The sequence below is a fragment of the Neovison vison genome, chromosome 4 (assembly GCF_020171115.1).
Source record: "Neovison vison isolate M4711 chromosome 4, ASM_NN_V1, whole genome shotgun sequence".
NCBI classification, from domain to species: domain Eukaryota; kingdom Metazoa; phylum Chordata; class Mammalia; order Carnivora; family Mustelidae; genus Neogale; species Neogale vison.
The window spans coordinates 150,035,704-150,052,371 of NC_058094.1; the positions used below are offsets into that span (position 1 = coordinate 150,035,704).

At 33.0% G+C, this 16,668-nt stretch overlaps 1 protein-coding gene across 4 annotated transcripts in view; it reads right to left on the bottom strand.

The window, feature by feature from the left end:
• Nucleotides 1-16,668, bottom strand: part of HGF (hepatocyte growth factor) — a 90,798-nt gene that overhangs the window by 32,211 nt on the left and 41,919 nt on the right. For all 4 annotated transcript variants that reach the window (XM_044245910.1, XM_044245911.1, XM_044245909.1 and 1 more), the window contains 3 exons: nt 16,220-16,394; nt 13,525-13,652; nt 3,936-4,038 (listed from right to left, as the gene is read on the bottom strand). In XM_044245910.1, the coding sequence (XP_044101845.1) occupies nt 3,936-4,038; nt 13,525-13,652; nt 16,220-16,394 (406 nt within the window). The remainder of the gene's footprint in view (nt 1-3,935; nt 4,039-13,524; nt 13,653-16,219; nt 16,395-16,668) is intronic.

Sequence of the window (16,668 nt, forward strand, 5' to 3'; positions counted from 1 at the left end):
GAAAGATACACTAAAAATTAATAATAGTGTGCTAATGAAATAATTAAAATCTAAACTCTCAGTGATTATATAGTTACAATATATGAGTTTTTGACAGTTAACTGAGTAACAGTTTTTCACTTTACATCTTAAATAAGTTTATTACAAAAGGAAAGCAAATTAGATCATGCACAGTCATAAAGTATCAGTATTTATTTTGATAAGATTAAGAAAGCCAAATTCCAAATGGCCATCCTGACCAAGCCATGAAAACTACACAAGTAACTGAATTATTTTGGATTATTAATTATGACTGTGCTTGAGTGTCACTAATGGGTCATTTAAAAACTGGAAAGAGCTTAGTCAGGTAAAGTTGGACTATCTTTCCAAACTCAGGTTCATTTCCTAGACCAATAATAACAGCAAATACAAATAGTACTTACTATGTGCTAGATTCTATTTTATGTGATTTACATATATAACCATAGACCAACCTAATGGGACTGGCTCTAAGATTATGCTAATTTATATTTGATGAAATAGAAATTCACAAAAAACAATTTTTCTGAAATCACATGGCTTATAAGCAGTGGAGCAGAGGTTTGAACAAATGGCTCTTTCCAGAATCAGTGTTCAAACCACCATTATATATAATGTCCTTACCCAATTGCAGCTTATTCTTAAACCAAAATGGTACCATGAGACTTAACCATTCATCAATTCACTGCAAATTATTTTCAAATGACTTTCAACAATTTCTGAATGTCCAACCCACATTCCATGAATTATAACTATGAGTTATAACTATGAGTTCCCTAAATAAATATGTAATGTATTTCCAATTATATGTTGATAATGTTTAAAAGGGGACTCTGAGATGTTTAAGAAATCTTTATTTGTTGTCCTTGCTAATTTTTGAGGTATAAATTCTTCTGCCATAAAAATATCAAGTTTCTAATGTCCAAATCTTCAGAGATTTCTGAAGGCAGAGTCAGTATAATTGTCTCTCACAAATTCATAAGAGCTAGAGCCACCAAATAGCACTGTTGAAATTAACATTCAATCTTCTTCATGCTAATTTTCATTTAAAATTCTGTAATGATCTTAATGCTTAAGATAAAATCCAAAGTTCTTAACACAGCTTACAAGGCTGTATATTGTCTTGCTACTGCAGAGTTCCTTTTCTGTGGACATTAACCAAATTACACTATCTTTCTTTTTTTTTTTTCCAAAAAAAAAAAAAAAAGATGGGGGTTGGTGGGGAGCAGAGAGAGAGGGAGACAGAGAATCTTAAGCATGTTCCATGCCCACTGCAGAGCCCAACACTGGGCTTGATCTCAGGACCCTGAAATCATGACCTTAGCCAAAATCAAGAGAGATGCTTAACCAACTGAGCCACCCAGGTGCCTCCAAAACACATATTTAAATAAAAAGACAAATGACAAATGACAAATTTGTTTTAGTGATGAAAAATAAGCAGAAGATAAGAAATAGGTGATGGGGTGCCTGGGTGACTCAGTGGGTTAAAGCCTCTGCCTTCAGTTCAGGTCATGATCCCAGGGTTCTGGGATGGAGCCCTGCATCGGGCTCTCTGCTCAGCGGGAAGCCTGCTTCCTCCTCTCTCTCTCTCTCTGCCTGTTTCTCTGCCTGCTTATGATCTCTGTCTGTCAAAAATCTTAGAAAGAAAGAAAGAAAGAGAGAAAGAAAGAAAGAAATAGGTGCCAAGGGTGCTTTCATTATATGTGAATTTAAGCACAATTTCCATGTGTTTGAAGGGAATTTATATATACATTTTTTTTTAATCTCGACGTATTTTGTTCATTACTTAAGTTTTTTGGTCCTTAACTTTTTAGTTTCCAGAATTTTTGTATATTAAAAATATTTTCTCTTCATCTGTAACATACCTTTTTTTTTTCAACCTTACCAAAATTATTTCTGATTTTCAAACAATTCCATCTTTGGGCTTTGGGGCAAGCTACCCTTTCTGCCTTATGTATGCTCCTTCTACACTTCCTTTGACAAACTTCTACTTAACATATATGTTCTAATTAATTTCTCTTTCTCTAGGAAGCCTTCCTGACCATCTAAGTCTAGACACTTCTTTGCACTCTCATGGCATAAAATATGCTATTTTTCATGATTTTTATAATATGGTATGGACATTTGCTGTTGGCTGGCATTCTGGAGCGTGAGATCCATGAGGTTAGAATTCTGCATTATCTTTGAACTCCTAGAGCTGCAGTGTCCAAAACAGTAGCTACTAGCCACATGTGGCTACTGAAGCATTGGTACGTGGCTAGCCCAAATAGAGAGGCAGTCTAATTTGGTTGTTTTGTTTTAGACTTATTTTGGTTTTGTTCTTGCAGTTTGGAAGCACATTCTCTACTCAGGATTATGAAATAGAGCTACAAAATTACCATAGATAAAATGATGAAAAGTTTTGTGATTTTTATTTCTATTTAATCATTAAAATGGAATTATTGTAGAATTACATTCTAATTAACAGTTACAGTACTATTTATAATTATGCATACTAGATCTTAAAGACTTAATATGAAAACATGTAAAAAACTCATTAACAATTTTCATATTGAATACATATTGAAATGAAAATGCTTTTAGAGACATTTAATTAATAAGAAATATTAGCTAAAAAAGTCTTGCCTATTCATTTGTACTCCTTTAAATGTAGCTATTAGAAAACAAAAGTGCACATGCAACTTACATATGTGAAATCTGTATTTATGTTGGAGAGCATTGCTTTAGAACTATCACAGTTTATAAACTGTATCATCCACTAGTAAGTACATTTTGGAAGAGAATCAAGTTAAAATTAAAGTAAGACTAGAGGCAAAATAACTGAACCTCTCAGAGCCCTTTAATTCTTTTTCACACATACAGAAATATCTTCCATGTAGGATTGTGATGGCCAAATAAGATAATAACTCACATATAGCAACCATGGCATAAGTGCTTGATCATATGATACTAACTTTTTTCCTTCTATTCTACTGCATAATCTCTTCTGGGATTTTGGAAAAATTCAGTTTTTTGTCACGAGTATGTCTCAGACTTCTTTAGTAATTTCAAACACACTAGCACTATTGCTAGGGTGGAATGGCAGACATATTTTTCTCTAAATATGTCCAATGTCAAAATCTCTAATTCTCTGAAATATATAATTTTTTCAATTACATATAATACCTTTCTTTAGTTGTAGAAAAATTTAATATGTCAAAATAAAGCTATACCAGGAAATCTGTTTCTCTAAGTTTTTAATAGTTAAGTGGATATTTAAGGTATATATGTCCATGAAGATGGTCACTTACTAATTTTTCATGAACTGATGTTAATAATTGTGAGAACACAATCATATAATGTACTATTTGAAATGCTATATTTGCCACTTAATTATGCACTGTCTTATCAAATTATACAGTTGTTTTTTCAACATGACCATATCATCCTTGACAGTGAAGCCAAAATGTATGTCCAATTTTTATTAATGTTTCCCATGGGCACCTACCACAGAACACATCGTAAACATTCAATAAAAATGTTCTAGATTGAACTGCTTATTTAAAAGTTTGGGGGCACCTGGTTGGCTCAGTCAGTTAAGTGGCTGACTCTTGATGTCAACTCAGGTCATGATCTCTAGGTCAGGCTTCCGTGGGGAGTTTTCTTTAGGATTCTCTCTCTCTTTCTGCCCCTCTCGCCTCCCAGCTTTCTATCTCACTCTCTCTCTCTCCCATAAATAAATAAATCTTTATAAAGAAAAAAGGTTGTTACATGAAGGGAATACATTAAGTTGAGTTGCACAGAAAAACAAATCTAATGTTTTTATTAGCTTACTATAATGTATAAGAGAAATGAAAGAAATGGCAACGTGCATATCTGAATACACTATCTGCTATTATCACTACATATTATGTATTGAAAGAAAGATATTTACACACCTGTGTAAGTCTTCCATGTTCTTCTCCCACATCGAACATGTTAGTCCAGATCGGGTTTTGGATAAATTGCCCATGTAATTTTTGCCATTCCCACGATAACAATCTAAACATAAAATATATGAAAAGGACTAGTGAATACAAGGAAGTATAGAACAAAAACATTTATTACAAGCATGCAAATTCATGAAAGTCAACATAAAAGTTGACAACACACTCTACAAATCAAAGATACTCAAATATTTCAGATTAAAGTGTCTTTATTTTCAGCCAAATTTCTTCTACCTTAAATAAGGGTTTATGGATTTCATTACAGATTTTAAAAATAATCAAAGAAAAAAATTAATGAGTGGCCCTTACGGATACCAAAGAAATAGGAATTTTTAGAATGACATATATATTTCCCAACATTTTCTTTTTTTTTTTCAATTTATTTATTTTCAGAAAAACAGTATTCATTATTTTTTCACCACACCCAGTGCTCCATGCAAGCTGTGCCCTCTATAATACCCACCACCTGGTACCCCAACCTCCCACCCCCCCGCCACTTCAAACCCCTCAGATTGTTTTTCAGAGTCCATCCCAACATTTTCTTTGGAAAAATTTTCTCCACAGAAAAGTCACAAGAATGATACAATGAACACTCATATACTCGTCACATTTATTGTGTTTGGGTTTTTGTCTTTTCAAATCTCTTTAATCAGAGATTAACATTCTGAGTCACCCAAGCCAGCTGTTTTGCAAGTGCTCTTTAATTCCATTTTGTCTGATTATTCTTTCATGATAAATATCAAGTTAAAAACAAGATTGGGGCATAGAAGATATATTGTCCTTTTCAGAGCATTTTATCTCTTGACATCTGATATTAGTTTGTTCCATTGTTGGTGGTGAGTTTGATAACTTGGTTAAAGGATGTAAAGGAAAATTGTTGGGACCTCTGAGACTAAGTATCTTACTTCCAAAGAAATTTTCATAAAATGGCTTAGGCATACTGTGATTACTTTTGCATGCATCAGTCACTACTAGGCTGGTTTTAAAATAGTTGTTTCTTGTGCATCTGGGTGGCTCAGTGGGTTAAGGCCTCTGCTTTCAGCTCAGGTCATGATCCCAGCGTCCTGGGATCAAGCCCCACATTAGGCTCTCTGCTCAGTAGGGAGCCTGCTTCCCCCCCCCCTCTGCCTGCCTTTCTACCTACTTGTGATCTCTGTCTGTCAAATAAATAAATAAAATCTTTAAAAAAAATAGTTGTTTTCCAACTTTCTACATCTCTTTATTGATTATCATTTTTCTGCAAATAAGAGTTTTTCCTTCTCTTCTACTCCTTCTGAATAAGTATTCTATTACTACCACTGGTGCTGCTGGAGCCACTGCTGCTACTACTACTAATAGTAGTGCCTGCTGCAGAAGTGGGACTATGCACAGAGACTCTTATGGCCTCTTTGTACTTGCATGAGAAATAATCTATTCCTGTTGCTCATTCTGATGCTCAAAGTTATTCCAAAGTTAGCTGATGGAAGCCACTTTAAACTCACTTCTGTGCCTTTTACTGTGTCCCATGTGGTTGTTTCACTTTTTTTTTAATGAGTAATTTGTGTTTTATTAAATATTGAAAGAGGCGTCCATATTCCTAATTTTAAAATAACATGAAAAAGAAGTCAAGTTCTTCCAAACATATTGAGTTGCAGTTCTATATTTAAAAAGAAACACTGTTCCAAATTTTAAATTAATAACATATATTTAAAAAGTGACTACCTATTAAACATTCCTGATTTTTATATGACTGAGGACTGTAGATTTGGCCATAAAATGTTATCTACGAATATACATCAAGAGTATTTCTTTTTTAAACTTGGTAAACCGGACTCCTGGGTGGCTCTGTTGGTTCCACATCTGCCTTTGGCTCAGGCCATGATCCTGGGGTCCTAGGACTGAGCCCCACGTCAAGCTCCCTTCTTCTCCTGCTGCCCCACCCCTGCTCCTGCTTGCTCTCTCTGAAATAAATAACTAAAATCTTAAGAAAAAAAATAAGAAAAATAACTTGGTAAACCATAGTCTATCATCATTGCCTTTAAATATGCTTTATAATCATAATAAATAAGTACAAGTCCTAATAAAAATTTTAAATAATTTAATAATTTGTTCAAGAATCAATTAACATAGTGAAAAAGAAATATAATAAATATATTCAACAGTAATGTTTTCAAATCCATAGATATTTCATAATAGCACTGTAAGGAATTAGTCTTAAATATAAAAACACAAATAGGATAAGATTTGATACACAAAACATAGCAATCATTCCAGCACACAATAAAATCGCTTTCAGAAAGCATAAGCTTATAAAATTCATTGCTCATACATAAGCAGACTATAATAATGAAAATATTTTCCTCTGATGGTGTTTTGTTTTTGTTTTCTGATATTAGGAAAGTTTAAATATTTAGCTGTTAGATAAATTCTTACTTAAGAAAGTAATTGTGAGCCTGACAATTCACAGACCCAATAATTCACAGCCCCAATAATGTATTATGTGGGGCAAATAATACATTACATGTTATTTAAAAAAACGTAATTGTGCAATGCAATATGCTAGTACTACTTTTTTATACATTTTTGGGTTTTTTGTATATATTTTTTCTATATTGGAGGAATCGATCCTCCTCACCATCACTGCACTTTTATTTGTTTTCTTTTTTTTAAATTTTATTTTTTCAGTGTTCCAAGATTCATTATGTACCACACCCAGTGCTCCATGCAATCTGTGCCCTCCACAATACCCACCACCACCTCACCAATCCCCCCATCCCCCTTCTTTTTATAACCCTCAGTTGGTTTCTCAAAGTCCACAGTCTCTCATGGTTCATCTCCCCCTCCAATTTCCCCCAATTCACTTTTTCCTTTCCTTCTCCATGCCTGATGTCCTCTATGCCCTTTTATTTGAATAAAAGCTATGATATATATATATATATTTTTTTCCTTCTTAGTAAACTTTTTATTTTAGACTAGATTTAATTTATAGGAAAGTTATAAGTTGGTACAGAGAGTTCTCATATACCACACAGTTTTCCCTACTTTTAATATTTAATGACATTAAAATGATAGATTTTTTGTAACTATTGAGCCATACTGATGCATTATTAACCAAAGACAATAGTTTGGCCTTCATGGTGTCAGAAATATCTTTAATTGTTAACCTAATATCCTTTTTTGTATTCTAGGATTCCACATTTTACATTATATTTAGTTGTCATGTTTGCTAAGGCTCTTCTAAATGTTGCAGTTTTTAGACTTGCTTATTTGATGACCTTGTCAGTTTTGAGGAAAATTGATCAAGTATTTTTTTGAACATTTTTTAAAAAATTTATTTATTTAAGGAGACAGGGGCAGAGGGAGAAAAAGAATCTCAAGCAGTCTGCCCTAAAGGGCACAAAGCCTGACATGAAGCTTGATCCCACTATCCCATGACCTTGAAATCATGACCTGAGCCAAAATCAAGAGAGGGATGTTTAACCAATTGAGCCCCCCAGGCACCCCAGGCAAGTTTGTTTTTTGGGGTTTTTGTTTTGTTTTGTTTGTTTAATGTCCATTGGTTGGGTTTGTCTGATATTTACCTCATGATTAGATATAGGCTATAGGTTTTTAAGAGAAAGACATGAGGTTTCTTTTAGCACTTCATTACTTGCTAGTTAAAGATATTCCAGCCTCATCTTGTTCTTTTCTTGTCCCAGGCCTCCTGGAATCATCAGTGTCTCCAAGGGAACTTTATTTGTTTTACAGTTGAAAAGTAAGCAGAAGATAAGAAATAGATGCCAAGGGTGCTTTTGTTAAATATGAATTTAAACATAATTTCCATGTGTTTGAAGGGAATTTATATATACTTTTTTTTTTTTAGAAATCTTAACATATTTTGTTCATTGCTTAAGTTTTTTGGTCCTTAACATTTTAGTTTCCAGAATTTTTATACATTAAAAATATTTTCTTGGGGTGCCTGGGTGGCTTAGTGGGTTAAAGCCTCTGCCTTCGGCTCAGGTCATGATCTCAAGTCCTGGGTTCAAGACCCGCATTAGGCTCTCGGCTCAGCGGGGAGCCTGCTTCTCCCCCTCTTTCTGCCTCCCTCTCTGCCTACTTGTGATCTCTGTCAAATAAATGAACAAAATCTTTAAAAAATTTTTTTCTCTTTATCTATAATATGCATTTCAACACTTATTTCCAAATTTGTCATTTGTCTTTTTATTTAAATATGGGTTTTGGAGGTACCTGGGTGGCTCAGTTGGTTAAGCATCTCACTCGATTTTGGCTAAGGTCATGATTTCAGGGTCATGAGATCAAGCCCAGTGTTGGGCTCTGCAGTGGGCATGGAACATGCTTAAGATTCTCTGTCTCCCTCTCTCTCTGCTCCCCACCAACCCCCATCTTGCTCCTGCTCTCTCTCATGTTTTTTTCCTCTCTAAAAAAATAAATAAAGATAAATGAATGAATAAATAAATAAATATAATATTATGTAATATTATATATATAATATATATATCATATATATGGTGTATGAGTGTGCACAAGCATTTGCCTTGGTAAGCTTTTAATATAGTTTATCATTTTTGTTTTTATTTTTTCTTTTACTGCCTCTAGACTTTGAACGTTAATTAAAATGCTTTTCACCATATTAAGTTAAAAAGGGATTCTTCCAGGTTTACTTCTAGTATCTGTATGGTTTCCTTTTGTACATTCAGATATCTTAATCATTTGGAGTTTATTCGGAGGTATACTATAAGGCATGGATTTAATTTTGTCTTTTATAATTTTATCCATTTTTATACTTTAAGAAAAGTTCATTTTTCATCTGATGTTACATAGTGCCACATTTTTAATGTAACAAATCTTTGAAGGGGTCTGTTTCTGCCCTCTGTTTTTTCCAGTTGTCAATTTATTCATTGCACTAGAACTAAAGTCTTAACAAGCTGCTTATAAAATGTTTTAATATCTGATAAGGTTAACTACCTGTAATCACCCTTACTTTTCAAGATTTTCCATAGTATACTTACGTGTTTATTCTTCCAAGATAACTACAGAATCAGTTTGTTTGGTATCAGAAGACTTATGAATCTATTTATTATCACATTACATTTACAAATTAGTTTAGGTATGGGTGCCTGGGGGCTCAGTCTGTTAAGCATCTGGCTCCTGATTTTGGCTCCGGTCATGATCTAAGGATCTGAGATCAAGGTCCAGGTCAGGCTCCATGCTGAGCATAGAGCCTGCTTAAGATTCTCTCTCTCTCACTATCCCTCTACCATTACCCTGCTAGCACTCTCTCTCTAAAAATTAATTAATTAATTAATATTAGCTTAGGTAGAATTGATGTATTTATGATGTTGATTTCTCATATCAAGAACAAGGGATGCTTTGTCACGTTAAAGTACAATTTTGGGGCTTTCAGTGGTGATTTTAAGATTTTATTACAGAGATTTTGCACATTCTTTCTAAATTTATTTCTACTTTTATCAGTTTTGTTGCTATTAGATAATTTTCCCCTTAACTAAATCTTCAACTTCATATATGAATGCTATCTTAGTGAATTTTTTATTATTTGACTTCAGTTTTCAAAGTATATTACTATTACATCATTTGCATAAATAAAGAACTTTGGCTTTTTTACCAATAAATATGCTTTCTTATTTATATGGAATATCTCCAATACAGTATTAAAGAGGAATATGTTAACCTATGTTAACTTATATTTTACAATGTTAATGAGTAAAGACAGTATACATTCTAGCTTTCCTTTTTAACTTCCTAAGAATGTCTATGTTTCCCCATCAACTATAAGGGATAAATGCTTTTGTGTATGTAGGCATGTCTATGTGTCTATATGTGTATATGTTAGAATGTGAATATATTTTTAAGGTAGTATCTGTCTCTCTGTTTATGTATAGATAGATATAAATATAGATAGATAGGTGATAGATAGATAGATAGATAGATAGATAGATATAAATAGATGATAGATAGATAGATAGATAGATAGATATGTGTGTATAGTGTGTGTATTCCAGAAATGCTTATTCGGGTACTTTTATGAGAAAGGAGTGAATTTTGTAACAGAAATTTCAAAATTTATTGACATTTATTATATGATCATTTTTCTTAGATCTAAGATGAATGTGTTAATGGGTTTCTAAAACAGAATCATTTTTTTCTTAGACTAAACTCTGTTCAATCATTATGTATTATATTTTAAGTTGCTTTATCAGACTATTTACTCAAATTTCTTTTAAAATTTTTATATTCACAAATGAGATAAGTTTACTTTTTTCCTATGTTACCTTAGTCATGTTCAGGTACTAATATTGTAATGTCATCACTACTGATGGACGTTTTATTGTATTTGTTGAGCTACGTATCAGTATATGTAGCATTGAGATTAACTGGTCTGTGAATGCATCTAGGGAGAGTATTTTTTTTAAATTTTTTTAAATTTATTTTCAGCATAACAGTATTCATTGTTTTTGTACCACACCCAGTGCGCCATGCAATCCATGCCCTCTATAATACCCACCACCTGGTACCCCAACCTCCCATCCCCCACCCCTTTAAAACCCTCAGATTGTTTTTCAGAGTCCATAGTCTCTCATGGTTCACCTCCCCTTCCAATTTCCCCCAACTTAGGGAGAGTATTTTTTGATGGAACAGATTTCATTAATAAATTTCCATATTTCTTCTGTAAGAATAGGTCTAATTCTTTGACTAATTTAATTGATCAGTGACAATTTAATTCAAGTAATTTTAGTTTTCCTAGTAAATTATTCATTTCATTTTTATTTTCAAAGTTTCTTACATGAGGTTATACAAAATAGTCTTTTATGTTTTTTAATTTTCTTGTTTCAATGGTTATTTCCCCTTTAATAATTATTATTTTATGTTTTTGTCCTTTCTTTTTTTCTTGAGTCAACTAGCTGGTGATTATCTATTTTGTTAATTTTTTCAAAGAACCATCATTTTGCTTTATTCATTAGTTTTACCATTATTAGTTCCAGACCTTACTAATATCTGCTTTATCTTGATTTTCCTTTTTATACTGCTTTTAATTTACTTTTTTTCCCCAACTCAAAGTTTGAAATTTCATTCACTTTCTTATTATTAATGATTTGATATAACCATTTAAAGCTATGAATTGCATTCCATTTACTACCCTAAGTATTTATGGTATCATTTGATAAGTTATGTTTTAAAAGCTTTTTTAAAGAAAGTGTGTAATTTCAGTTTTCATTTTTAATAGTTACTTGATATTCAGTTGGAAGACTATTCATATATATGCTAATTCAGATGTTGCAAGGTTTAGGAAAAACATTTCTAACTCATCAGTCTAAGTGTTTATATGGAGAAGGATAAGAGCAACATCCTTTCTTGTTCACGTATGTGTATGTGCATGCGTGCATACATATCACATATTTAACAACGCATACCATTAGCTTGGCAGTATCACACAATGGCATAACCATTAAAATTTCATAGCTTTATGTTGGATTAGCTAACAGTGTCTCTTAAGTGGATGTCTTCATTTTTTATTTGCCCCACAAAACCTAGCACATTGTTGCATGTATCAGGTATAATACATTGTTAAAAAAATATAATATATTGTCAAAAGTAATGGAAAGCTCATTTTAAGGAAGGTTGTATTTAATCCCAGCTGTGCTAATTTGAGAATTTAGGCAAGTTATCCAAATTTCATAAAACTAATTTCTTCATCTATTAATTTCTAGATTTACTAGATAAGCAATAGCATTGGCTTAACTTGTACAATCTAAAAATTCTCATATTCTATTACCTGATTCTTTGGTAAGTGATATATATGTACATAAAAGCATCTTAATATATTTAAGAAACTTATTAAGCAATTGATCTAATTTGCCTCTATCTCAAATTATCAACTCATGTTTAAATGAATAAGACAGGGACAAAGAAGATCCAGGTGGTACTAAACCTCCTTTAAACATTGGTTTTGGGGCATCTGGGTGACTCGGTGAGTTAAAGCCTCTGCCTTCGGCTCAGGTCATGATCTCAGGGTCCTGGGATCAAGCCCCGCATCGGGCTCTCTGCTCAGCAGGGAGCCTGCTTCCCTTCCTCTCTCTCTGCCTGCCTCTTTGCCTACTTGTGATCTCTGTCAAATAAATAAATAAAATCTTAAAAAAAAATTAAAAAAAAATTGGTTTCAACTTTATTTCTAACCAACCTTTAAAATCTGCCAAAGAACAGTGAAATTAACTGAAGAGGGACTCAAACTCTCTTCCCTCTACAACTTTTAACAGCTGCTCATGAAAAATGGCACTGCAGAAAAAGTTAAAGGATGGAAGAAGTATGTATAGAATAATAAATCTATGAAATGGAGCTTTAAATTTGGCTTGGGCTTTTTAGGATGATTTATGACTAACCATGATCATCATATTTAAATTTATGGCCAAGAATATGATTATTTAAAAATCATAACCCTCAATTCATTATATACTAATAAATGCCTAGATTCCAACATCATCATTAACCTTTGACAAATTATTTCTTTTTTAAACCTATCTCAATCTACTATTCTCTACTGCTGCTCCCTGAAACGATGATCTTCAATGGCATCTATGTTTCCCAGTACAATGGTGATTTATCCCAAACCCCACTGCTATACATCATCTCCAGTGCTGACCCCCAGGTCCACATCACTCTCCTCTCTTTTCTGAAATACTGAAACAGTCACACAATGAATTCTCCTGTTTGGGAGAAGTTGTCAAAAGTTCAAAAATTATGGATGTTTTCCATAATGCACCCACAGTCATCCTGTTAAAATTTAAACCAAACAGATCATCTAATTTATCTTTTCGGAACCATACAATAGAGTCCCTTCTCTTTCAGAATAAAAATGTAAATCCTTCCAATTCCTCTAAGGTGTATGCGATTTTAGTCCGACCCTTCTCTAACCACATCCCCTGTGACTCTACCGCTTGCTCTGTACCAGTCACAGTGATGTGACTCTACCCCTTGCTCTGTACCAGCCACAGTGATGTGCTTGCTATCTCTTTACCTTTCAAGCACTGTCCCATCTCATGCCATTTGCATTTGCAAGTTTCCTCCACCTCAAATGCTGTTTACAGGTTATATGCACATGGCACACGCTGCTTCTTCCAGGTCCTCCTTAAGTGTTCCCTTGGTATGTCAGATCGTCCCATACCATTAAAATACGAAATAACACCCTGTCCTCTAACCCTGGGACATTTTTCTCTCTGGCACTCACCACAAACTAACTCATTCCCACTTCTATTTTGCTTGATTTGTTCCTGTTTTCTGTTTGCTGGAGTTTCTGGAGTTCCATGGGAGTCAGAGAATTTTGTTGTGTTTACAAGTATATCCCCAGTGTCTAAAACAGAGCCTGACACTAGTATAAGCTCAAATAAATAAGTGAGTGTTGAGCAAAAGAATGTATAAAAGAAATGCAACTTCAGACTTGGTGACTTTGTTTGAGAACTAGCAAAACTAGTGCAACAAGAAGTAGGTCTCTCTTGAGGCATTTTCCCTGAATTTAATCGTGCCCACCCTGCAAAATGTCAGCTATTACCTTGTCCACTTGACACATCACATTTTGGAATTTGGGAGCAGTAGCCAACTCGGATGTTTGGATCAGTGGTAAAACACCAGGGTGACTCAGCCCCATCTGGATTTCGGCAATAATTTTCTCTTAGGTCCCTATTGAGAATAAGCATGTTAATGTAAATTGCCAGAGTTCTTACAAATGGTAAGTTAGCGCTATTAAATTTCTAGAATCCCAGAATGCATGCATGTTTATAAATAGAGTTCTAAGTTTTAGATTTAGGATAGTTACAACAATTTAGAATTCAGCATACACAACTGACATTGCCCACATTACTGAAATAATCAGTCAGATGTCAGATGTCAGTATTCTCTTCATTGCACAGGCCTGGAGTTCCACACAAACACTATTGCTTTATGAAAGGGAAAAAATAGTACCACTTCATTTTTCTCACTCATTCTCAACACTCAGACTCTCAACTATTACAATTTTTTAAAAACTGGCCTATTATTTATTATGTTTTCATGACCCATATACAATGTAGAAACAATATCTATCTCTCTTTGCTGAAGAAAGGCTATTATGAATAACTGTTAACTATTCTCATTTAAAAATGGGAGTTCTACCTATCCAACATTTGATAAAAAAACACAATAGCTATTTCTTCCTTGAATTCTGTACTTTTTTTTAACTTAATTTGCTGCATAGATTTCTTTGCCTTACAAAGTACTTCTTTATTGATTCACAAAAGTTATTTGAAATCTTTATAAATATTTCTGTAAAATGAAGGCCTTTATAATACAGAAAACTTAACTGTAGAATAAATTGTCAATGTAGTAAATGTACATCCTTTATTTTAGCAGTGATTTAATTAACACTGAACTTTTCAACAAGGAAAGAGTCTATACTAATATTCTCTGTATGTAAAATAATTTTACCTTAACATAGGGTTCACATTAAATAAAATGTGAACTTCATTATTTACTCTTCTGAAAAATGTTCTTTAATTTGAAACAAGCATGGGTTTTCTCCTCATAGACCCCTGGCTAGTAATTTAACAAAATTAATATTCAATATATAAGAAACTGCCTTATATATATCACTTAGGTCCAATAAGAAGTACTACAATTTTATTAATACCCCAGTTCACCATTAGAAATGGAGAAATTTTTAAGGAAGAAACTTGGGTTTTGCTGTAAAATCAACAAGTTAAGAGGTTATCTAGTCAAAATAGGTGCTGACACAAACTGTGTTATTTAAGATTATGAGAACAATGATTGCCAACAGTTACAGCCACTGGACAGCAGGTGTTCATAGTTACAACTCATATTAAAGTCATTAGTTTTCTTATAAAATTATTAAATTATTAAGATAAAGATAATCTTTTATTTCTCTTAACTAATTTGCACTTACATTTTAAAAATTTATGATAGTATAAAATATGTGCATTGAGTTTTACATCAAGTTTACACAAGTTTGCTATTTTAGATGAATAATTGCTTAGTTAAATTCTCTTGAAAATTTGTACATATACAATTTTTTACTTGAGTATTATTACCAGTCATTAGAAATTAACAAAACATGTGAATGGCACTGACACTGTCTTCTCTGTTTATCTTAACTAATCTTTTGTCATTTTCTTTGCTTTCTCTACTTTGGTATTTATTTCTGAGGTGTGAAACACATGGGTCAGGAACAGAGAGAACTTCTATGAAGAATATGAGGGAAGCAAACTTACAATGACAAGTAAATAGTTGTTATCATAAAATAATGAAAATATAATAACATGAATTATTTACTATCTGAGCAAATACATTGAATTGGCTAAAACAAACAAACAAAAAACACCTATAAAATATCTTCTCTCTCCAGTGGATAGGCCAACTAGTACTCATACTTCCCCATCTTGAAATGTTAAGCTCTCTTATTAAAAGCCAATTATATAAAGCCAATATATGTTATTTATAGGTGCTATTTCAGCAAAGCCACTATGAATGGCACGTGTGTTATAAGTTTCAAAAGCAATCATTTTATGTTCCTCATAACAAGGCGGACAATTTAAAAACACATGGCATCGTGGCTGTTCTGTGTAGCAAAAGTCAAGTGGTGAAAAAAAACAGCCACAGAGAAGGTACATAACAGCAATATAATTGATATTCAAGGGCAGTTTCTTTGGCTTGATTCATCTAAACAATTGGTTCACTTTCCCACTCTTTAAAGGAAATCTGAAACAGCAGAAAACATATTTAAAATTTTAAAAAATAATATTACTTCAAGGTCAAAAATGTATCAGTTTACATTGTTGAGTGAAATCAAGGCATGCCTCTTCTTGTGAAAGAAAAAAATATGTAATTTCCCTTAAAATTAATGTGAAATATTAAGAAGGCACTAATTTGAAACTTGCCTGGTTATCATTACCATTAATGATTTATTAAAGGCACCTGCAAAATCAAAGCGGTGATCAGAAAACTGGGGATGTGTTTCCCAAAATACAGTACATCAACCATCTGATTCAAAATTACCTAGAGTGTTCATTAAAATGGATATTTGGCCTCAGACCTAAGGAATCAAAATATCTGAGTGGATGAATCTGCCTTTTAACTCAACTTGTCCCTAGACACACTACAGTTTAAGAATTACTAACACCAAAATTCATTGAGTAACCATTCCACCTCATTTCCTGCAGAGTCTACTGAAATTTATATGTGCCTAATATACTCACTTGCACTTGAAATTTTCAGGAGTTATGTCATGCTGGTGAGGATACTGGGAATCCCAACGCTGACATGGAATTCCATTCCAAATAGTACTGATGGTGCCCCGGTAGCCTTCTCCTTGACCTTGAATGCATTCAGTTGTTTCCATCGGGACATCTGTGTCATTCATAGTACCATGAGCTATTGGAAAGAAAAAATATTAAACTTGAGTAAAATCTTTTAATTTGTCACTTACCTCTTAGTTTTAATTTGCATAAATATTACTAGGGTTTTCTGTCACATAGGTTTTTATAAAAATTGAGTAGAATTAAAATTCAAGTTATCATTATTGCTATCTCACTCAACCTAAAGGAATGAGTTACTATGGTGGACTCAACTATAGGATTTCTCTGCTGTGAAATAGAATGTTCTAGCTTGGCTTGACATAGACTAGTTTGAAAGAACATCAGATGAT